General features: G+C 53.3%; 1 protein-coding gene across 1 annotated transcript in view; it reads left to right on the plus strand.

The window, feature by feature from the left end:
• Window positions 1-4,967: 4,967 nt before the first annotated feature.
• Window positions 4,968-23,801, plus strand: part of LOC142022029 (arf-GAP with SH3 domain, ANK repeat and PH domain-containing protein 2-like) — a 62,544-nt gene continuing 43,710 nt past the window's right edge. Inside the window, 3 exon segments of the mRNA XM_075011440.1 lie at window positions 4,968-5,093; window positions 15,730-15,802; window positions 16,985-17,130. Coding sequence (XP_074867541.1) covers window positions 4,968-5,093; window positions 15,730-15,802; window positions 16,985-17,130 — 345 coding nt within the window.

A 23,801-nucleotide genomic window follows, 5' to 3' on the forward strand; every position in this document is an offset into this window, starting at 1 on the left:
ATGTTTTTTACATTGTGACCACAAAAATTGAATATCCAGTTGGTCGTGGTTAACCGACAGGGAGCAACTGGAACAAGCTGTGTTTAGGGATTGTTTTCTCTTCTCCCCTTCCTTCAAAGAAGGCAGCACTGTCCCTAAATAGAGCTGTGCAGAGGGGTGGAGTGGCCGCCCGCTAACCCAGATTGGGAGGAACTCCTCCGGGAGCCATTTTATACTGAGCCTGGCCCTGCCCAGTCACCTGACCGGAAGTCAGGAGGCGGGGCCAGGGCTATAATGCCCAGCCTGAGGGTTCAGTAAGGGGCTGGCCTGCAGGAAAGCCTGAGGTCTGTTCTAGGCTCCTGGACCCGGAACTGAGAACTGGCAAGGAGCCACAGACAGGCGTGGACCTCCCAGACCCCAACCAACTCTGGAAACCCCAAGAGACCGCCTGGACACTGGGTGTGTGCAGAGGGGAGACCCAGAGTGGCCCAGGGGAATAGCGAGGACCGTTAATGATCTGTGGCTTGGCGTGTTGTGGGCTGGATTCCCTGCAGACCTGCACAGCCGACCCTGCTGCTGCAACCAGGGCCGCTGGGCCGCAACGTGGTGGACTGGGTGGCCTGCATCCTCCCTGCCACCCACCTACCGGGTGGCTGTCCCATCACTCTGCCAGCACAGGCGGGGTCTGTGCCCGTCTGGAAACTCAGACGTTTGTGCTGTTGCCCTGCCCCGAGCTAGGGCCTGGGCCTTTCATGAACTGTGTGTTGTAGCCCCACCCTGCACCAGGGCTTAGGCTTTTGTGGACCTTTGGTGTTGGCCTGCCCTGCACTGGGGCCTGGGCCTCGGGGATACCGGAGCTAATTTCCCCAACGCCTGCCTGAAGCAAGGCTGGGCTTTTGAACTGATGCCTCTCCCCTCCCGAGGCAAGGTGGGAATCAAGAACTAGTGACTTGGGGGTCATTTGGTACCAGTGACAGGAGGCAGAGCGGCTGCCCACTGCCCCAGGGGGGGAGGCACCTCTCTGGGAGCCCTGAGCTGGCTACAGGCTGCTTTGGCTCCTAGGCAGGATACGAGAGCTGCTGCCGTTCCAGTTCAGCAGACAGACGAACCTCACATCTGGGCCACCTACACGCAGGTTCCTGACTAGATGCTTCTGGTGCTATTCTCCACGTGCGTCCGTCACTTGCCCATTGCTGTAAGACTTTCATGAAGAGGTAAATCTTTAGTGTCGAGACCTTCACGTATGAATAGATTCAAGTGAGGCTGGCTTAGAGTTCTAGCCCCCCCCTCTCTTCTCACACTGATCATCATGCACTGGAGAGAGAGAGCGCGCATGGGTTTGAGATCAGTGTTACCGTCTCTGAGTGATGCTCCCAAAAAGGCTTCGTGAGCTCAGACTGACCTGGTTTGGAATCATTTCCCTTCTCCTAGGTTCTGTTGGTCCATGGCAGCTTACTCTGTATTGTTGGGTGCAAGCCCTCGCCATCACTCCGCCGAGGGCCCCCCGAGGAGGCGCCTCAGTGCCATAGTACCCCAGTGCAAGGCAGAGCGAGAGAAGACGAGGGTGCCTGTGAGGCTGGCATTAGGGGCCAGGTAGCTCTAAGCCCCCTCCCCCAGCTGGTCCGCACAGAGTGCGGCAGGCCCCCGTGGCTAGACTCCAGCATGGGCCAGTCGCACTTGCTGTGCTAAGTGTTGTGCATAAACCACCCTGCGCCATGTGAGCTAGCCACAGAAGTGCTAGTGTGGCGGTGCTGTTGGTGAGGAGCTGCCAGGCCTGCCAGCACTGCTGTTGCTGCTTGTAGGGTCCAGGCCTGTGCTAAGCCCTTCGGACGACTCCCTCCTGGTGGTCTGGAAGGCAGCGTTAAGGTGCTTACAGCTCTGCTCATGGGGGTCGGGCGGATCCTGGCTCTGAGCAGGGAGCATCACCTGCAGGCTGCAGGACAAGGTGCCGGCCTGAGGAGGTCAGCACCACTGCCAGCAGCTGCAAACTAGCCTCTGCCGGAGATCTGCGTGCTGGGAGGGGCAGCTCCAGAGGCCTCCCCCCGGGCCAGCAGTGACACCCACTGGCCAGTGGGGCAATGACCAGTGTCTGTCCCTCAGGCCAGCGGGGACACCCTGGGGACAGTGGGAGTAAGGCACAGTGTGTTTGCTGCAGAGCGGCAGTGACTCTCTGTGGCCCGTCAGGGTAATGCACAGACACAGCAGTGGTACCGGGTACTGGGGAGAGCGGTTTTTCCAGCAGGGACCACTGACTCACTGGCAAATCAGCTGGGGGGCCCCACACCCAGAGCCACCTGGCCCCCGACAACACTTCACTGTTTACCTGCCGCCAGCACTCCCAGATGCAAAGCACGAAAACAAAACCCACAAACAACTCCCACTCGCACTGAGCTGGGCGCACACAGTACTCCTGCCACAAGGTGGGGGGAGCAAAGCTTGAGGCTCCCCCCACAAAGGGGAAAGCTGGTGCTCATGTTCCAGCCCCATGGGCCAGTGGGTACCAAAGCTTGAGGATTCCCACCCACAGGCTTGACACAGGCTGGGTCATAAGCTGGGTGCTAGAACTGATCTGTGGGCCATAGCATCCCCTCCCCTGCAGTGCCTGATCAGGCTAAAGCAGAGAAATTTTCCCATAAAGCAGCAGTGGCAGCCAATGGTCATCGGGGCAGCACCAGGCTCTTAGAGTCCTAGGACGGGACGAGACCTCAGGAGGTCAGCGAGTCCAGCCCCCTGCCCGAAGCAGGATCAACCCCCCACTGAGTCATCCCAGCCAGGACCTTGTCCAGCCAAGACTTAAACACTTCTAGGGATGGAGACTCCACCACCTCCCCAGGTAACACATTCCAGCACTTCAGCAGCCTACTAGAGAAATAGTTTTTCTTTTCATCCAACTTACACCTCCCCCGCTGCAACTTGAGACCATTGTGCCTTGTTCTGTCATCTACCACCACTGAGAACAGCCTCTCTCCATCCTCTTTGGACCTCCCCCCATGTAACTGAAGTCTGCTGTCAAATCCCACCGCCTCCATCTTCTCTTATGCAGACTAAATAAGCTGAAATCCTTCAGCCTCTCCTCAGAAGCCATGTGCTCCAGCACTCAATCATTTTTGTCACCCTCTGCTGGACTCTCTCCCATGCATCCACATCCCTTCTGTAGCAAAGGGTCTAGAAGTGGATGCAATACTCCAGATACGGCCTCACCCATGCCTAATAAAGGGGCATGATCACAGCAGTGTGACACGCTTGCAAAAATGAAAAAAAAGCAAACGTGATTCTGGGCTGTATTAACAGGAGTGTTGAGAGCAAAACACAAGAAGTCATTCTTCTGCTCTACTCAGTGCTCATTAGGCCTCAATTGGAGTATTGAGTCCAGTTCTGGGCACCACGTTTCTAGAAAGATGTGGCGAAATTGGAGAAGGTTCGGAGAAGAGCAACAAGAATGATTAAAGGTCTGGAGAACATGAGCTATGAGGAAGATTGAAAGAACTGGGCTTGTTTCGTTTAGAAAAGACTTACAGGGGACATGATAGCAGTTTTCAAGTACCTAAAAGAGGGTTACAAGGAGAAGGGAGAAAAATTGTTCTTGGCCTCTGAGGATAGAACAAGAAGCAATGGGCTTAAACTGCAGCAAGGGAGGGTTAGGTTGGACATTAGGAAAAACTTCCTACCTCTCAGGATGGTCAAACACTGGAATAAATTGCCTGGGGAGGTTGTGGAATCTCCATCTCTGGAGATATCTGAGAGCAGGTTAGACAGACAACTCTCAGGGGTGCCTAATTGGTGGTTGGTCCTGCCATGAGGGCAGGGGACTGGATGCAATGACCTCTTGAAGTCCCTTCCAGTCTCGTGTTCTATGATTCCTTAGCTCTGCTGCCAATGGTCCCATTAATGCACCCCAATATGCCATCAGCCTTCTTGGCTACAAGGGCACACTGTTAACTCTCATCTGTCTTTTCATCCATTTTAAGCCCAGGTGCTTTTCTGCACAACCGTGTCCCAAATGTTCAACAGTGGGCTGAAAGAATGCGCGCTTGTCTTCGCGGACCCGTGGGCCATACTCTTCCAGTGTTTGCAGGGTAGTGTCTGAGTTCCTAAGGTGATGCACCTCATTCCTACAAGTGACCAGGATGTCATCAAGATAACGCTGGACTTCTGGCAAGCTATGCAAGATCCGGTCCCTAGCCCTCTGGAGCAAAGCTGGGCAGGTGTTATTCCAAAGGGTGAGTAGCCTTAACGATAAGCCTTTTGCGCACTACCATAGTCAAAAGCTCTGGGGATTTCTCATCAACATGCATCTGGCTCAGGTCCATCTTGCAGGTCCAGGGGGTGTATCTAGGACGGAATGGGGGTGCAGCCTGGCTGTGTATGTTTGTCAGGAGGAAGCTCTGTGCAGGGTGCCTGGGCTGGGCTGGACTGGGGGAGCTCCAGGGGTGTCTGAGGGACATTTTGGGGTAGGGGAGTTGGGGCAGTTGTGGGGTATGATGGGAGGTGGATATACTATGGGGGGTGTCTGTGGGGCAGTCTGAGATGGGTGGCTGGCAGAGGGCTGGTACTGGGTGGCTGTGTGGATGAACGGGGGTGCTGGGGAGGAAGCGCTGGGCTGTTTGTGTCTTTAACGGGCTGCAGGGTGGGGGGCAGCTCCATGGGTGAGCATGTGCCTGGGATGTAGTGGGCTGGCCGGGGCAGCTCCATGGGTGAGCGTGTGCCTGGGATGTAGTGGGCTGGCCGGGGCAGCTCCAGGGTGTGTGGCATGTGGAAGGACCTGGTGGAAGCTGTGGCATGAGGTCAGGGTGCACAGTGGGACAGCTCTTTGTGGGGCTGGGCTGGCAAATCTGCTCCTGTGCATCTGTCGTGCTCCCTACACAAAGCAGCTGCCTCAGCCACTTCCTTGAGTGCCCTCTGCAGTTCCCCTTCCTGGAGCCAGACGCTTCCCTCCTGCTGGCCGGCCCTTACCGCGCTCCCGCAGCGCCCTGCACGCGCCCGTCAGGATGCCGGAGCTCATCTCTGTCCAAGACTTCATCTCCCAGACCCTGGAGGACCTGAGCTCCCCAACCACCTCCTTCTTCACCAGCAACATGGGCAAGTGCCGAGGCACCGTCTGCAGCCTGGAGGAGGTGAGGGGGCTGGGGCGGTTCTGCAGCCCATGGGCCGCAGCTGGGAGCATGTGCAGGGGTTCCACGTCTGCGCTCTCTTGTCTTGGAGCAAAACAGCTGGTGGGGTCTGCCAGGGCTCTGCTCATTCCTGCCCTGTATCTGCTGCCGTCTCGCCCCTCCCTGCCCTCCAGGCCTCAACTTCCTCTTCTACACTTCACTGGTCTGCTTGCAGCCCCTCCCCCCAGCTCCTCCACTGTGGGGCCTAAACGGAGGGTCCTGGCCCTCCAGCATCAGGGAGAATGTTGCCGTGGAATAGGGTGGAGCAGCCTCTTCCAGGCCCAGCTCTGCCCAGAGCAATGGATACAGGGAAGCATTAGTCTGAAGGAGGGTGGAACTAGAGATATCCACACCTCTGCAGTTAAAGGCTGGGACGGAGGATTTGACAGAGGTGTTTTCTGAGAGCTTCTCTTCACTGGAGCTGCAGAACCGTAGAACTGCAGGGCTGAAGGGAATTGCTGGGACCATCTGTTCTAACCACTGGCAAAGACGCAGGATTTGCCACCTCTAAACCAGCCCAGCAGAGGCTCTCCAGCCTCCTTTTGCAAACTCCAGCCCGGGAGCTCCCACAAGTTCCCCAGGCATCTGTTCCATTGCCCCCCATACTTTCAGATATGGCATTTTTCCTGAGAGTCAATCTAAGCCTGCTGTGCTGCAGTTTGAACCTATTGCCTCTTGTCCTGCTGTCTGCAGCAGACAAGAACAATGTCCCCATTGGTATGAATCCGTAGTCTAGATGGCTGAGTGACAGAGGAGCTGGAGCAGGAAAGAGGCAGAATGGAGATGTTCCCAGGACCTTTTTTACCTTCTTCCCTATGGTGGGACTGCCTTGTCCTTACTGTGGGGAGTACATAACAAGCTGGTGCCCAAGTACGTGGGCAAATTATCTGTCCATGCAGGACTCAGTTCTTTGGAGATGGTAGCTGTTGTCCACACGGTAATCTGAATGTTCACAGCAAAGTCCAGTCAATAGGTTGGAAGGGGTCCCCCATACTTTACTGTAAGTTTGTGACCTTTCGATGAGCCACTCAACTTGGAATAGTCTTTCCAAGATATGCTGGCTAAATTCTTTGTAGGCATTATGCCAAGGTCCAACCTTTGAACCTAGGTAGAGAGCCAAAAACTGTAACTTGAAATACAAAACTGATACATGCGCACAAATAGCATAAGCATAACCAGCCAATCGCAACCTTTTTGTAGCCATCGTATTCAACACGATTGTTGCAACTATAGAACAGCCGTTGCAACCGTGATCTAGGTAGTCATTTTCTACCAGATAACATCCCAGCGGGTTAAGGACTATTTAGAAAAAGCTGTACACAATGCAAGTCCATGGGGCTGGATCTCATGCGTGCAAGGGTGCTGGGGGAGTTGGCTGATGTGTTTGAAGAGCCATGTGCCCTTAGCTTTGAACACTCCTGCTGCCTGGCGGTGGGGAGGGATGACTGGATGAAGGTAAATGCAGGGCCCGTCTTTGTAAAAGGGAAGGAGGGATCTGGGGACCTGCAGACTAGTCAGCCTCACCGCAGTCCCTGGGAAATCAAGGAGCAGATCCTTGAGGAATCCATTTGGAAATGCTTGGAGAGGAAGGTGGTCGAGCAGTCAACGTGATTTCACCAAGGAGAAGTCGCGCCTGACCGACCTGCTGGCCTCCTGCAGCGAAATACCTGGCTCTGCGCAAGGGGGAGCAGTGGACGTGATATACCTGGATTTCAGCAAACCTTTTCCCATGGTCGCTGACAGTATCATTGCCAGAAAGCTAAGGAAGTATGGACTGGCTATTGGACTGCACGATGGATAGAAAGCTCTATGGGCAGTGATCAGCAACGCACTGTACCGCTGTCCAGTGGTGTCAAGCCAAGTGTCCCAAGGGTTGGTCATAGGCAGTGTCCCCTCTAATTTTTTCCATCCCCTGTAGGATGAATTTTTTGTGCACTGAGGCATGTGCGGATACACACCACGAGTAGAAGCACACGGTGCTGGCTGTGGGCACTCTGCTAATCAGCTGGACAGCATGTAAATCTCTCCTGGGTGGCCACCCAAGCATTCAGTGACAGGGCACACAGGTCTGGGGCCAGTTTTGTTCAACATCTTCATTCATGATCTGCATGGAGGGGATGGATTGCACCCCTAGCACGAGGACCCTGGAGCAACCCCGCAGCCCTGCTGCGCTCCTCCCTGTGCCTAACTCCTGCCCACTGTGCTCCTCGTCTCTGCTGCACCCCACGTAGCCATTGCAGGCTGGAAGATGGGTGGTGAGGTGCAGCAGAGCAGGCTGCCAGGTAGCTCCAGCTCCCACCACCATGGACAGTGTGGGTGGGATGCCCTGGTGCCACCCTGTGCCAGGCCCTCCTGGTAATCCCTCACTTCGTGTTGTTCAGGGAAGGGGTCAGTGAGGGTGGAGCAGGGGTAGGACTTGGAGGAAGGGGTTGAGTGGGCTGGGGCAAAGTAGAGGTGGGGGGGGCGGAGACTGACGTGAAGGGGGTTTGCCTTGGGCCCTGCACCTGGAGCACCATGGGGTTGCCCCAGGCCCCACACCCCACTAGGGATGGCCCTACATGCTCTGCTACAGGCTAGGGACCAAGTGGCTGAAGAAGTGGGTCTGTCCCACGAAAGCTCATCACCTAATAAATCATTTTGTTCATCTTTAAAGTGCTATGTGATGGCTGGTTTGGTTTTTCAAGTGGCTAAGTGACAGTTCTGCAGAAAAGGTCCTGGGGATTTCAGTGGATGAGAAGCTGAAGAGGAGTCAACAGTGCGCCCTTGTTGCCAAGAAAGCTAATGGCGTGTTGGCGGCGTTAGTAGGAGCACTGTCAGCAGATTGACGGACGTGATTATTTCCCTCCTATTTGGCACTGGTGGGGCCAAATTTGGAGTATCGTGTCCAGTTCTGGACCCGCCCCCCACAACTACAGAGAGGATGTGGACACAGTGGAGAGAGTCCAGTGGATGGTAACAAAAATGTTTAGGGAGCTGGAGCACATGACTCACAAGGAGAGGCTGAGGGAATTGGGCTTGTTTAGTTTGCAGAAGAGACGTCCTCTATCAGACAGTAAGGTTTAAAGAGGATGGAGCCGGGGCTGTTCCCAGTGATGGCAGATGACTGGACAAGAAGCAATTCTCTCAAGCTGCACTGCTGGATATTAGGGAAAGCTGTTTCACTAGGAGGCTGATGAAGCCCTGGGATGGGTTATTCAGGGAGCGGGTGAAGGAATCTCCATCCCGAGAGGCTTTTAAGTCCTGCCTGGGATGATTTAGTTGGGGTTGGTCCTGCTTTGAGCAGGGGGTTGGACTAGATGAGCTCCTGAGGTCTCGTCCAGCCCTAATCTTCTGATTCTAACTGGCTGCCTTTTGGCCTATGTGAGACCCCTGCCATCGCTTACCCAGGTTACAAACTGTCCAGCCCTTGTAAATAGAATTTAAATAATGCTGCGCTTGGCCCCGAAATACCGGCCAGCACTCCCAGTTGCTGTGCATGCTTTGAGCAGGTGCTGCAGCCCTGTGTTCCTGTGTGGGTCTGACCTGTTGTGTGGTCTCCCTTGTGCTCATTCTCGCAACAGCCTTCTTGCCCTTCTCCAGTGCTACTGAATTTGCTGACTAAGGCGGGATTTGGTGCAATTTCCGTGTGTTGCTTCATTCTCAACTGTCAGTCCCTGCACCTCTGTCCAAAGCTAGAAGGTTTCATTTAAAACAGCATTGGTACATCAGGAAATTGTGGTTCCAGAAAATGCTGTTTACTACAGAGCCCAGGCTCAGGAACACACAGTAACTATGAAACCTGTGGGGATGTGCTCGTCTGTGCTGCTTTATAGTATAAGATGGTGGCCTGAAAGTGCTGGGTTCTGCATTAACAGTATTACTTTTTCAGCATCTTTTTACCTTAGAAAGGTCTGGAAGGGGACCAATGACTGGGCCAGTCCCAGCTCCGGCACTTGGCGCTTTAGGGAGAAAAGAAGAGAGCCTGGCTCAGCTGGGGTCTGATAGGTGAGGTGCAGGAGATTTCCCTTTGCCTGGCCTAAAAAGGTGGATCAGCACCTTACCAGACAATGCAGCCACTGGTGGGAAGTACCTCGTCCCTTGCCAAGGGCGCTTACAGATAAGCCCTAGCTCTGGAACTAATGAGACTTTAGTAGTAGGTAGTCCAGGGAAACTGGTCTTAGTCCCTCTGTGGTGAGAAAGACTTTGACCCCTGTTTAGGGCTTGGACTTTACAGCGCCCTCGGCTGAGAGCTGGTGAGGAGGGAAGGCCCAGGTCACCAGCAGGCAGGCCAGCCAGCCAAGGCCCTGATGTAAGATGTTTCTAGGGGGCCCTGCAGGGTTAGTGCCAGGCCAGGCACAGCTCAGCATTTTCAGCTGGAGGCTGCTAGTACCCTCGGTGCTGGTGAATAACGTGGCAGAAGATGCAAAGATTGGCTGTGTAGCAGCCAAATAGTGACGAGGATAGGGCAGCCCCAGAGAGGTGGCTGGATCACCTGGACAGCTGCACCTGTTCCCCTGACGGCCGCTTTAAACAAGCTGAAAGCAGGCCATGCTCCGAGGCCGATGGGGGGGACACTGCGTGTGTAGGTGGGGTTATTTTTTCCACTGTGCATCACTTTACACGTATCCACATGACAGTTCATTTGCCATTTTGGTGCCCAATCACTCAGCTTGGTGAGATCCTTTTGCAGTTCTAAATGGTTCTGGGTCTCCCCAGCAGGGGCAGGGCTTTGGGCAGAAGGGGGAAAGGCTGGAGGGCTACAGAGTGGGTGTGAAAGTATGAAAGAGAGAGCGAGAATGTGTCTGTGTGTGTGTGTGTGTGTGTGTGAGAGAGAGAGAGAGAGAGAGAGAGAGATGGACTTTGTAACAAATTCTGTGCTGCAGTGTGTCTGTGACAGTGACTGTGTGTGTGTGGCACAGACTGGGTGTGTGTGACAGTGGCACAGTGCTCTGGCTGCTGCTGGGTAAGTGGCTGAGAGAAGCCCCCCTCTGCCTCTTTGAGGGAAATCCGCCCTGCCCTGTTGTCTTCCCGCTCCCCAGCTCTGCACTCCTGAGTGACCCACGGGAGCAGCTCCGCTGTGTCTCCCCCTCCCTGAACCCTGCTCTGCAGAGCTGGGGTACAGGAGCAGGGGAACACCCTGACCTTAGCACTGCCCTCTCCTTCACCCCCTCCCCTCTGCACAGCTAGCAGGAGAATCCCGGGAGCAGCTCGGCTGCAGATGGAACAAGGTCGGGGTAGCGGCAGCTGAACATGAGCTGCTGGCTGTGAGTATGCAGGTTTGCTAATCATCTGGGTAGGCCAGAGAAGAAGCAAAAATGGGTCATATGACCCTTAAATAAATACACAGGACGTGTTTAATAATAAAAGAAGAGACTCATGACAATATTAAGCTGTTTTTCAGGGAACTCCTGCTGAGTAAACTATAAACCACAGTTTATGTACAGATGTGTAACTGAGTAGTGAATGTAAGGAAGCGGTACATGGTATTAATGGGACTGATACTGAAATGTCCATCCAGTCTAAGGCTGTTTAGCCCAATGTTAGAGTTGTTGGTCTTGTCTAATGTCTGGAAGGGAATAACAAGTGGGGTTCCACAGGGGGTCAGTTTTGGGGCCAGTTCTGTTCAGTATCTTTATAAATGATTTAGGTAATGGCATAGACAAATTTGTAGATGAGACCAAGCTGGAAGCGGTTGCAACTTCTTTGGTAGACAGCATTATAATTCAAAATGATCTAGACAAACTGGTCTAGGACAAATGCAAAATACTGCACTTAGGAGGAGCAAACAGGTTCACATGTACAAAATGGGAAGTGACTCCCTAGCAAGAAGTACTGCAGAAAGAGATCTAGGGGTCGTGGTGGACCACAAGTTGAGTATGAGTCAACAGTGTGCCACTGTAGCAAAAAAAAAAAAAAAAAAAAGAAGCAAACATAATTCTGCATTAACCAGAGCATTGCGAGCAAGACACGAGAAGTCGTTCTTCTGCTCTACTCTGCACTGAGTAGGCCTCAACTGGAGTAGGAAAGAGGTGAAGCAATTGGAGAAGCTCCAGAAAAGAGCAACTAAAATGATTAAAGGTCTAGAGCATATGACCTATGAGAGATTGAAAGAACTGTGTCTGTTTAGTTTGGAAAGGGGAAAGCTGAGAGGTGACATGGTGGTAGCTCTCAAGTACCTAAAAGGGTGTTACAAGGAGGAGGGAAAAAATTACTTTCCTTACCCTCTGATAATGGGACAAGATCAAGAACATAAGAACATAAGAACGGCCATACTGGGTCAGACCAAAGGTCCATCAAGCCCAGCATCCCATCTGCCGACGGTGGCCAATGCCAGGTGCCCCAGAGAAGGAGAACAGAAGACAATGATCAAGTGATTTATCTCCTGCCATCCATCTCCTGCCCTTGTTATGAAGGCTAGGGCACCATACTTTATCCCTGGCTAATAGCCACTTATGGACCTAACCTGCAAAAATTTATCAAGCTCTTTTTTAAACCCTAATAGAGTCCTGGCCTTCACAGCCTCCTCAGGCAAGGAGTTCCACAGGTTGACTGTGCGCTGTGTGAAGAAAAATTTCCTTTTATTAGTTTTGAACCTACTACCCATCAGTTTCATTTGGTGTCCCCTAGTTCTTGTATTATGGGAAAAGGTAAATAATTTTTCTATATTCACTTTCTCCACACCATTCATGATTTTATATACCTCTATCATATCGCCCCTCAATCGCCTTTTTTCCAAACTGAAAAGTCCCAGTCTCTCTAGCCTCTCCCCATATGGGACCCTTTCCAAGCCCCTAATCATCTTAGTCGCCCTTTTCTGAACTTTTTCTAATGCCAATATATCTTTTTTGAGGTGAGGAGACCACATCTGCACGCAGTACTCGAGATGTGGGCGTACCATAGTTTTATATAGGGGAAGTATGATATCTTTTGTCTTATTATCGATCCCTTTTTTAATAATTCCTAACATCCTATTTGCCTTACTAACTGCCGCTGCACACTGCGTGGATGTCTTCAGAGAACTATCCACTATAACTCCAAGATCCCTTTCCTGATCTGTCGTAGCTAAATTTGACCCCATCATGTAGTACGTGTAATTTGGGTTATTTTTTCCAACATGCATTACCTTACATGTAATTTGGGTTATTTTTTCCAACATCAATGGGCTTAAATTGAAGCAAGGAAGGTTTAGATTGGACATTAGGAAAAACTTCTGTCAGGGCGGTTAAGTACTGGAGTAAATTCCCTAGGGTGGTTGTAGAATTTCTGTTGCTGGAGATATTTAAGAACAGGCTGGATAAATATCTAACAAGGATGATCTCTAGACGGTGTTTGGTCCTGCCATGAGGGCAGCAAACTGGACTTGACAACTTCTTGAGTTCCCTCCCAGTTTCAGTATTCTATGAGTCTTTCAATGCCATAAATTAGAACTTTGGTTGAATGCTATAGAAATCACCCTTCATTGCCCGCCTTGGCCACAGGCATTCATGACAGCTGGGTCGCTTCCTATGACCCATCAGTTTGCTCAGTGGAGACCTAGGAATGAAAATAATGAGGGGTTTGTGACCATTTCCTTCCTGTCTGGTAATGTGTAAGGTGGGCTTGAATTCCCCATCTCTCTCCTAGGTCCTTTTCTAGCACCTATGAGTATAATATCTGAGCACTGCACAGTCTTTGGAAATTAGAAAACTGGCTTTACAGTGACTGACTTAAGGCGCTCATTCGAGTTAGTTTAACAATGAGAAGGTGTGGAGGTGATGGTCTAAGACAGTCCAATAGCTGTAAGTTGAAGCTAGACAAATTCGGACTGGAACTAACGTGTACATTTATTAGCGTAAATAACCACTGGAACAACGTTCTAAGGGTCCTGGTGTATTCTCCATCAGCAATTGGATATCTTTCCATGAGAGAGGCTGTAGTTCAGCTTCCACCACAGGATTTAGACCAGGAGTTAGCAGTGCAGGGATGGTTCGTGTTATGCAGGAGCCAGACTCAGTAGCCTTAAAATCCATGAATCGAATGTGTCCTCACTCACTCCTGTGGGCCTCACTCCCTACTGCATCATCAGGAGCTGAGCTGACTTATCCAGGTAACCTAGGAAGGCTGGGGTGGGCCAAGGCACCAGAGGGCTGCTTCACAAGAGCCATCATCGCGGGAGGGCGGGTCTGTGGGTCTATTTTACATTAAACTGATTTACATTCACCATAAATTAGCACTTTTTCTTCCGACCTTTCATGATTTGAGCCCAGGACTGCAGGGCTCCTAGGAACCTCCCTCCCTCCTCTTAGCAGCTTGCTTGATAGCATCCCCTGGAACCCATGAAACCCATCCCCATCCCAGGTGGGGTTCCCCACAGGAGGCCTGATCAGATGTCCCCTGGTGGCTGATTACCCATGGGCCCTGCTGAGGCTATTGACAGAAACATGGAGCTCTCTGAGCAACTGGTCTCTGCCCTGCTCTGGGCCAGGCGCCCCGCGCTCCCTGCTCCCTAGCTTCATACCCCGCATCCGATCTGGCTTGACTGCTGGCATCAGACTTGCGATTTGAGAGTCCAGGTTGCCTCCACCCTGGCCCAGCACTGGCTTGTGTCTGCATTTCGTCTCCTGCTACGGGCTCTGGCTCTGAGTTCTACCTATGCCCGCCTCTGTCTGACTGCGACGTGGGTGCAGCCTGCCTTTCTTACCATAAGAGCCTGGGATTTCTGTAAAGTGTAACCTTGGCTCCGATTGGCTGGGTTTGCAATGTCTGGGTAGGGCTATTTATGCGCTATGCCAGGTGGTCTCCAGGCCCTTGTAACCTGGTTGCAGGAGTGTGGGATGTGACACCCTTCATAACGTACTTGGCTTGTGGGCTGAAGTGGGCAACAGTACCGGCCCACGCTGGGTGCTCAGCCGGAGTCCCACTGTCATGAGCCTTGAGCAGCGCATAAGGCCGATGATCAGGCGCTGGTGACACACCCTTCCGAGCCCCTCATGCCGATGGCACCTGAATACCGAGGCCTGGCCTTCCTTCAGCTGGGCATGGGGAAGCTGCCTCAACCCCTGCCGGAGTGCTCGAACACACCTAAGCCCTGCCTGCAGGTGGCTGTGGGTTAGCAGGTCACAGGCTTGCAAACAAGTATCAGAGGGGCAGCCATGTTAGTCTGTGTCCACAAAACCCACAGGAAGTCCTGCGGCACCTTATAGACGAACAGATTTATCGGAGCATGAGCTCTCATGGGCAAAGAGCCGCTATGTCAGATGCAGGTTGTCGAAGTGGGTCTTTGCCCATAAGCTTATGCTCCAAAAAATCTTAGTCTGGGAGGTGCCACAGGCTTTGGAGACAGCCTGGCGCTGGGGTCTGTGTCCCTGCATGCCCACCAGCTAGGCATTGCTGCAGCTAAGGCCCTTTGTGCGTCTAGGCCGGACTTTGCTGAAAGTCCCAGCTGCTGTGTAGTTTGTGTAAGAAAGGCAGAGCGCAGGGCATGAGCCTCAGCTCAGCTGTTGGTATTAGGGCTCCGAGCAGCATCCCTCAAACTGAGCAGGAGGGATGAAGGAGCAGAGGTAGGCAGGACAGTGCGTGCTAGCTGGTGCCTGTGGGCTGCATGACCCAGGCCACCTCCTGGCCTCATTGAAATAGGGGGAGGTCATTGGGCCCAAGCCCACTTCTAAAGGTTCTTCCCTCAGCCAGGCAGGAGGAGCCATGGGACCCAGCACTCAACTGCCGATGGGGGACAGGGTTTGGAGTGCAGGACATGGGCTCCAAATGAGGGACCCAGAGGGCACCACCAAGCAGAGAACCGTAAGCAGCGCTCTTTGGCCCAGGCGGAAGTTGATGAGGTCTTGTGACTTTGTGGGGCCCTGGATAGTATGTGTGAAAACGAACCACGGTGAGGAGCACGTAGCCACAAGAGGCTCTGAAGGAGCCGGTAAGGGAGCAGCAGCCTGGCACGCTGACGGTAGGTGTGCACCAGGGTCTCCCACATGCTGCAGAAGGGGCAGGCCTCAGGGCTCATGCTGAACTGTGTCCGATACACACCTGAGCTCGCCTCTCTGTGGAGGAGCCGCCAGCTGATGTCTCCAGGGGCTGTGGGACCAAGGAGGGGTAGAGGCAGACCACCAGGGCTTCTCACTTCCCAGAGAGGGCAGGTGGTCCTGCCCTTGGATGTCAGGGCTGGACGTGAGGTGAGGAGCTGGAACAGCTGGCGCATGGGCATGGACGTTTGGGCCCTCGGCACAGGGAAGTGGACAGGCTGCAGGTTACTCGGCTAGCTCACATTCTGAAGGGCAGGAGGCCAGGAGGGAGGCTCGCAGAACTGGCCCCAGTAAGAAGTTGTGGCGGGCGTGGAGGGAGATGGGGCGCTCCCACTCACAGGTCTCAGTCCAGAAACACAAGATGGCTGCAATAAGGCCCCGCCCCACCGCCTTGAGTGCACTCAGGGCGCGCTGAAGTGCGGCAAACCCCATGTGCTAAGTGAGCACTAAGGGATCCTCCTTGGTAGTCCAGGAGGTCTCTGACCCTGGTGGTTTCTGCCAGGACCTTGCCCTCCTTGCTCTGCAGCCCATTTGCCATGCAGCTGGCTCTAGTCTCCTGTCCAGGGTGTCTGACAGGCAGGAATCCACACAACTTCTCTTGTTGTTTCCAGGCCTTGGACTCGGACCGAGCTGTGCTGCAATCCATGAGGAAAGCTGCCAAGGCAGAGCATGCTTCTGGGCAAGGTCGGAGCAGAGCTGGAGCCCAGAGTCAGCCTGGGCAGGGGGCTTGTCATGGGGGAGGGGCTGGAGAGCTGGCGGGGGGAGATGGGGTTTGAGAGACAGGCCCCCATGTTTGTGCCTGTTTCTGGGGCACATTAGAGACCCTCCCTTCAAAGGAAATGTGGGGGAGTCCCCCAGACCTGCCTCTCTCCACACCCTCATGACCATCTACTGTCCAGCCCTGACCTCCTCCCCCAGCGGTGCAGGGGACACACCAGGGCTGGCCTCAACCCAGCGTCAGCCCCTCTTGCAGCATCCTGCAGTGAGTGCTGGCATGGGTGTGGAACGGGGCAGGCCTGGCCAGGCCAGATAGTACCCTTGTGAGCAGCATGCACCGCAGCCCCACAGAAGTGCCCTTTGCTCAGGGGGCAGAGGCCACCCCTGGCACTAAGGATGGTGGTAGCCCCCAGGGCATCACCAAACCCCACCATGTCATCCAGGTCAACTGGCATGCCCCCGCTTGTGCCCCCAGCTCCCTCCACATCACCCAGCCCAGCTGGCTTGTGGTTGCCACTGCTTCCTGGAGCTGACGGACCTTGGCACTCCCTGGACCAAAAGGACTGGCCCAGTTGAGCTCCCCCTCTCTCAGGATGGGGCTGGATGGGAGCCAACATGTACCCCCCCGCCCCCAGCCACCCCGGCACTGACTGAAGCGCTAGCCGAGCACTCTGCAGGTGCCAGGAGGCGGTGTTGCTGATGTGGGGTGGAGGCGGGACCAGGAGTAGCAATTGGACCTTGCCAGAGCCTGTTTCCCAAGGGCACCTTCTGCAGGCCGCTCCTGTCTCCTGCGATATCTGTCCTCAGTGTCCATGCACCCAGAGCAGGAGTCCGCTGGCCCCAGGTCCTTGTGCATCCCAGCCTGGCGACTGTGGGGGACACACATACTGTCACCTCCTGCTCGGCCCCTTCCCCATCCCAGTCTTGTCCCATCTGCTCCTACTGCCCCGGTCTGCCCCACCCACTGCCCGCTTCATACCCATTTCCCACCCCCGCAACCCACTGCTCCCCTCCCCCGGTGGACTCCCCTGCCCAGCCCTGGCCTAGGCAGTGCCAGCTCTCTGGGGCAGGGTGACTGGGCAGCCGACGGTAGCATCCCACTCTGCTCCCCTTAGCCCTGTTGACGGGGGCTGGTGCTTGTGTGCCTAGATCTCGCTAGCCACATGGAGGCTCATGTCACAGCCCAAGAGAGATTCTCTGTGAACTACCAGAGTGATGGTGACGAGCAGCTGGCCAGAGCCTTCGCCTCCTTGGCCAAGTTCTCCCGAGAGCTGCTGGCCCCTGTCAAGAGTCTGGTAAGAACTGCTGCCCAGTTTGGCTGCTTGCCGAGCCCTCCGCAGTGAAAGGAGCAGAGGACGGAGCTGTCACTCCCAGGAGCCAGTGTGCCATATCAGCAGCTCCTTCAGTGCAGTTGTACCACCTGTAGGCAGCCCCATTGAACAGGGAAGCACCAGGCATGGCCAGCGCTGGGACAGTACAGCTGTGCTGGAGGAGCTGCCAGGACAAGACACTACCTTCTGGAAGCCGCGGCTCCATGGCATGCTCCTTTTGCCACTGACATTCCCAGAAAAGCCCAGGGTTCCATGGATGCACCAGTCAGGGGGACGTTAGAGCAACAGCTGTTTACAAAGGGAAGTGCTGGATAACTGAGCCAAAAGGGCCATTGCCCCGAGCCTCTTCAGGGGAGGGCTTGGAGCTCTGCTCTCCAGAGGCCCAGCTCCATTCACTGGGCCTTGGCTCCTCTTCTATTCTCCAGGCTCCCCTTACACCCTCTGTGCATCAGGGGCTCCTGTTCTGGCTCCCCAGACCAACCTGCCCCTTTCCATGGAACAATGTGGGGCACTTACATGGCTGTCCAGTTCAGGTCCCTGTTCCCAGGGCTGAAGAGAAAGCAGCAGCTACAGTAGGTCCCAGCAGAGCAGGTGCTAAAACAAAGTCTCAAACACCTGGCTGCAGCACCACGATGAGTTCTGTGGCAGAAATGATGACTTTTGTGGTGAGATTATGTGGCCCAGAATCAGTCCCGGGGCCCTGCCTGAGGTAAATGGGGCAGTTCACATCTCTCAGATGGATCGGTTCAGGCTGAAGACTTAGGCGGGCTGCCCAGCAGCAGTCAGTCTCGTCTGATGTTCCCAAGGTCAGCTACCTTCATTGTAAGAGAAAGAGAAGCTCAGGGTTTGGAGCCCAGTTCTGCTGCAATTCCCATGTGCTTGTACGGTGTAGGGCTCTGCTACTGCCACACCCATAGAATCATAGAGCACTAAGACTGGAAGGGACCTCGAGAGGCCATTGAGTCCAGCCCCCTACCCCAATGGCAGGACCAAGTACTGTCTAAACCATCCCTGATAGACATCTATCTAACCTGTTCTTACATATCTCCAGAGATGGAGATTCCACAGCCTCCCTTGGCAATTTATTCCACTGTTTGACCACCCTGACAGTTAGGAACTTTTTCCTAATGTCCAACCTAAACCTCCCTTGCTGCAGTTTACACCCGTTGCCTCTTGCTCTGTCCTCAGAGGCCAAGAAGAACAAGTTTTCTCCTTCCTCCTTATGACTTCTTTTTAGATACCTGAAAACCGCTATCGTCTCTCCCCTCAATCTTCTCTTTTCCAAACTAAACACGCCCAATTCTTTCAGCATTTCTTCATAGGTCACATTCTCTAGCCCTTTAATCATTCTTGTCGCTCTTTTCTGGACCCTCTCTAATTTCTCCACATCTTTCTTGAACTGCAGTGCCCAGAACTGGACACAATACTCCAGCTGAGGCCTAACCAACGCAGAGTAGAGCGGAAGAATGACTTCTTGTGTCTTGTTCACAACACACCTGTTAATGCATCCCAGAATCATGTTTGGTTTTTTTTTTGCAACAGGATCACACTGTTGACTCATATTTAACTTGTGGTCCACTATAACCCCTAGATCCCTTTCTGCTGTAGTCATTCCTAGGCAGTCCTTTCCGATTCTGTATGTGTGAAACTGATTGTTCCTTCCCAAGTGGAGCACTTTGCCTTTGTCCTTATTAAACTTCATCCTGTTTACCTCAGACCATTTCTCCAATTTATCCTGATCCTTTTGAATTATGACCCTATCCTCCAAAGCAGTTGCAACGCCTCCCAACTTGGTATCATCTGCAAACTTAATAAGTGTACTTTTTATGCCAATATCTAAATCATTGATGAAGACATTGAACAGAACCGGTCCTAACACAAACCCCTGCGGAACCCCACTTGTTATACTTTTCCAGCAGGATTGAGAACCATTAAGAACTACCCTCTGGGTACGGTTATCCAGCCAGTTGTGCACTCACCTTATAGTAGCCCCATCTAAATTGTATTTGCCTAGTTTTTTGATAAGAATATCATGAGAGACTGAAAAGGAAGTAAGTGCTGAGCCTGCAGTTTTTGCTGGAGTCATTCATAGAATCCCAGGGCTGGAAGGGACCTCAGGAGGTCATCAAGTCCAGCCCCTTGCCCAAAACAGGGCCAACCCCAATGAAACCATCCCAGCCAGGGCTTTGTCAAGCTGGGACTTTAAAAATTCTAGGGATGGAGAATCCACCACCTCGCTAGGCAACACATTCCAGTGCTTCACCACCCGCCTGGTGAAACAGATTTTCCCAATAGCCAACCTAGTCCTGGATATTAGTTCCTGGATGAGAGGAAGTGGCTGTTCTACCAGCACATATTGTAAGTGGGGCCCTCTGCTTTGAGTGTATTGCTGACTTTCCTGTCTGGGAGGGGGATATTTTGTGATACCCTGTCAAGCCTGGTGGCATGAAGATAAGCTCTGCTACGTGAGGTTAAGCCAAAGGGAGTTGGCGTTAATGCCTTTGGCCACAGTATGAAAAATGCAGCTGTGACTGTACTGTGTGTGCCCTTTCTCGAGCAGGGGGGAAATAATGTACCTGGCTCAGTGCCTTCTCCCTGCTCCACAAAAGGGGCAGGACTCCTGCACTCCAGCAGGCTCCACTCCTTAGGAGGGGCTTGGAAAGACTGGCCTACCTCAGCAGGCCTCCTGCAGCTGGGTGCTTCTTCTGAGCTGAAGCTCTTATGACCTTGTAACCACAAGACTTCTCCTGGGGTGTGGTATGAAACGCCTGCATTTGCCAGCAGCAGAGAAGAGTGACGATAATGAGAGAGGAGTTCCCATTAGCATGCAGGTAGGCTCTCCTTTCTTGGTACTGCTGTCCCCACCCAGCGCCCCCTACACGCCATGGAACAGCGGCTGGTGGTGGGCAGGAGGCATTGGGGGCAGGGGAGGGAGACGGCTGCCAGGGGGTGCTCGGTGCCACATATTTTGCCATGGGTGCTCCACCCTGGGGTCGATGCCAAGGCAAAACGGCAGTGGCTGGGGAGCTGCAAGCCTGGGAGTGGAGACCTTGCTGACCCAGGTGGAGGGGTCCAGGTGCAGCCTCCTGGAACCGCCATGTCAATGGTGGCAGCACCAGTGGGATCTGTGGCAGTGTCAGTTGCATAAGTAGAGCTGTAGGCGGGTACCAAATTTGCACCCACATCCATGGATGCAGATACCACTATTGTAAAATGGGTGTCTGCAGATTTGTGGGCTCTGCTCCTTGGGACCCGTAGCAGCAAAGCAAGTCGTGTGGACCAGCAAGGTACAGAGAACAGAGCCTGCGTAGTCTGTCTGGGGAGAGGAACAGTGTCCAGGGAGAGGGGACGATGAATGATGAAGTCTGTTGGCTGAGCTCTGTGAGAAAGGGACATCAGCCCTGCAGATGGAACAAAAATGAGTTTAGTGGATTTGCTGTACGCTAATGAGCAGCCAGGGAAAAATGGTCCATGTCTAAGTCTCAGTACCATGCAGGTATTCCAGGTGGTGGCAAGGAGAGATGCCTCCCGTCAAGCTCCAAACCAGCTGCAGCTGGGATACAGGCACCCCTACCTGACCCGACCAAGCCCTGAGCCTGGCACTGCTGAAGGACACTTACCACTTGCCCAGTCCTGGCCCAGCCCCAGATTTGTTGCTGCCAAGGGGGCAAGTCAGGATGAAGTTTAATAAGGACAAAGGCAAAGTGCTCCACTGGGGAAGGAACAATCAGTTTCACACATACAGAATGGTGAGAGACTGTCTAGGAATGACGACAGCAGAAAGGGATCTAGGGGTTATAGTGGACCACAAGCTAAATGTGAGTCAACAGTGTGATGCTGTTGCAAAAAAGGCAAACATGATTCTGGGATGCATTAACAGGTGTGTTGTGAACAAGACACGAGAAGTCATTCTCCCGCTCTGCTCCGCGCTGGTTAGGCCTCAGCTGGAGTATTGTGTCCAGTTCTGGGCACCGCACTTCAAAAGAGATGTGGAGAAATTGGAGAGGGTCCAGAAAAGAGGGACAAGAATGATTAAAGGTCTAGAGGATGTGACCTATGAAGAAAGGCTGAAAGAATTGGGCTTGTTTAGTTTGGAAAAGAGAAGATTTTTGGAGGGAGGGACATGATAGTGGTTTTCACGTATCTAAAAGGGAGTCATAAGGAAGAGGGAGAAAACTTGTCCTTTTTGGCCTCTGAGGATAGAGCAAGAGGCAACGGGCTTAGACTGCAGCAAGGGAGGTTTAGGTTGGGCATTAGGAAAGAGTTCCTAACCGTCGTGGTGGTCAAACAGTGGAATAAGCTGCCAAGGGAGGTTGTGGAATCTCCATCGCTGGAGATATGTAAGAGCAGGTTAGATAGATGATGGTTAGATAGATCAGGGATGGTTGAGACAGTACTTGGTCCTGCCATTAGGGCAGGGGGCTGGACTCGATGGCCTCTCGAGGTCCCTTCCAGTCCTTGTATTCTATGATTCGTTGGCCCCAACCCAAACCTGCTGCAACAGGGGGACAAACACCTCTCCCCTGGCCCTGGCCCAGCCTGCCACCGTGGGGAGAGGTGCCTCTCACCCTCAGATCGGGTGCTACTGGCAGGCGGGGAGATTTGGGGGAGTTCTCTCCCTGCTGACGGGACCCTGGTGCTGCCTGTGTCCCAAACACTTCATCCCTGGCCTCAGCCTGCAGCCCATATGTAATATGACAGGGGTTTCTGGGCACAGCTGAGGAAGTCAATCCTGGGTGTCTTTGCTTAAAACCAGGCCACAACCACAGGCCGGGATTTCCTTCTCACTAAGGCACATCCAAACAGCCACAAAAGTACCTCTGCCAACCTCACTGGCCAGCCAGAAGCCACACAAGCAAACCCACAGCTTCTCCAGCTCTTATACCAGCCCAGCCCAACAATGCCCTACTCAGGTGAGGGGTTCTTAAAACCTATTTCACCAACAGCACACAGATTCTTCCAGGCTCCACAGAGTCCAGCCACAGTCCCAGGTCAATATCTACTTGGATCTCACCCAAATCACCAGGCTGCAGCCAGTCCTTCAGATCTAAAATCCAAAGGTTTATTAACAAAGTAAAAAGAACAAGATGAGAGAGCAAAATTGCTAAAGAGACACTTTACATACATCACTTACAGCTATTGATGCAGCCAGAGATGTTCTGTGCTGATTCTTGAAAGTCTTTGCAAATGTCCTTTTGAGGGCTGGGCCCTTAGTCCAATCAGGCTTAGCTCATGAGGGGTGAGGAACAAAGAACGTCCCTGCCAGGGCGCATCTGATAGTTTTTCCTATTTAGAGGGAAAATTCCATTCTCCTCCCATGGGTCTTGGCTTGCCACCGGGGTTACTGTGCTGTGTTGCCATTTGTTGCATCCCAGGAGGATGTGTACTGGCCCTCTGGGCCTTTGCTCGGTCCATTGTCCTGGCTGGTCCACTGAGGAGCTTAGCAATGAAATATTTCTAATACAGCTACAGAGCTGAAATCTATAACTTTATATACAAACATGACACAGACATGTAAGTAGCACACAGATTCAGGGCATCACCAGCTTTCATTACACACTTCACGCAGCTGTCCTGGCACAACATTTGGTGCCAATAGATACCATGGACACATCAAATGGCTTCCACAGCCGTATGCAAAGCCAGTCACGTGACACCTCCTCTTGTGAAACTCATCACTAAAACATTCCTAACACAGCTACAGTGCCAACGTCTCTAACTTCAGCTACCCGTAGGGCACAGGCTTACAAGTAATGCAGACCGATTCAGGGCATCACCAGCTCTCAGTAGACACCTCACTTGGGCCTTCTGGCACAAGGCTTGGTGCCACTGTGTACAATGGTGACAAATGGCTTCCACATCCAATTTAAAAATCCAGTCATCTCACACCATCTCCCTACCTGGAGCCCTCGGCCCTGCCCCTCAAGTCTCTGCCCGAGGCTGAGACCTCGCTCCCTCAGCCTCCCCCATTACAGGATTCTTGTTATGTGCACCAGTGGGGAGTGAGTGGGACAAAACAAAATCCATTCTTTGTAGGGGTGGGAAAGCGGGGGGGGAGGGGGGGGGCGCTGGCCACATTCACAGAGAGCGCCAGGTGGCTGACAGAGGCCCTGCAGACAGGGAGAGGTTTGGAGACAACTGGCTGGAGAGGAACAGCGAAATGGCTGGCAGGAACCTATTGTGTCCCTCCCAGACCATGGCCCACCCCACATGAGGTGTGACAGAGCACAGGAGAGGCTTCAGCTGGGAGGGACAGTGTGTTTGGAAGCCCAGCGGCCTGCAGACCCAGAGTGCAAGAGCAATGCCAGCAGGAGAGGCAGTCTGTCTAGCTGGGAGTTGGGGAGGGAAAGACAGGGTGGAAAATATTCTGTACTTCACACTAACAGTAGTTCTAGTCAGCTTTTTTCACAGGCTGGAAAGTCCTCCCAGTCTGGGCTGTTCAGTCTGAGTTGTGTTCGGCAGGGGTAAGCCGGGCTGTCCTGCCATCGGGCAGCTGCCCCTGTTGTTGAGCTTTCATAGAATCATAGAAGAGTAGGACTGGAAGGGACCTCAAGAGGCCATTAAGTCCAGCCCTCTGCCCTCATGGCAGGACCAAGCACTTTCTGGACCATCCCTGAAGCCATCTATCTAACCTG

This window comes from Carettochelys insculpta, chromosome 17, assembly GCF_033958435.1.
Source record: "Carettochelys insculpta isolate YL-2023 chromosome 17, ASM3395843v1, whole genome shotgun sequence".
Classification (NCBI taxonomy): domain Eukaryota; kingdom Metazoa; phylum Chordata; order Testudines; family Carettochelyidae; genus Carettochelys; species Carettochelys insculpta.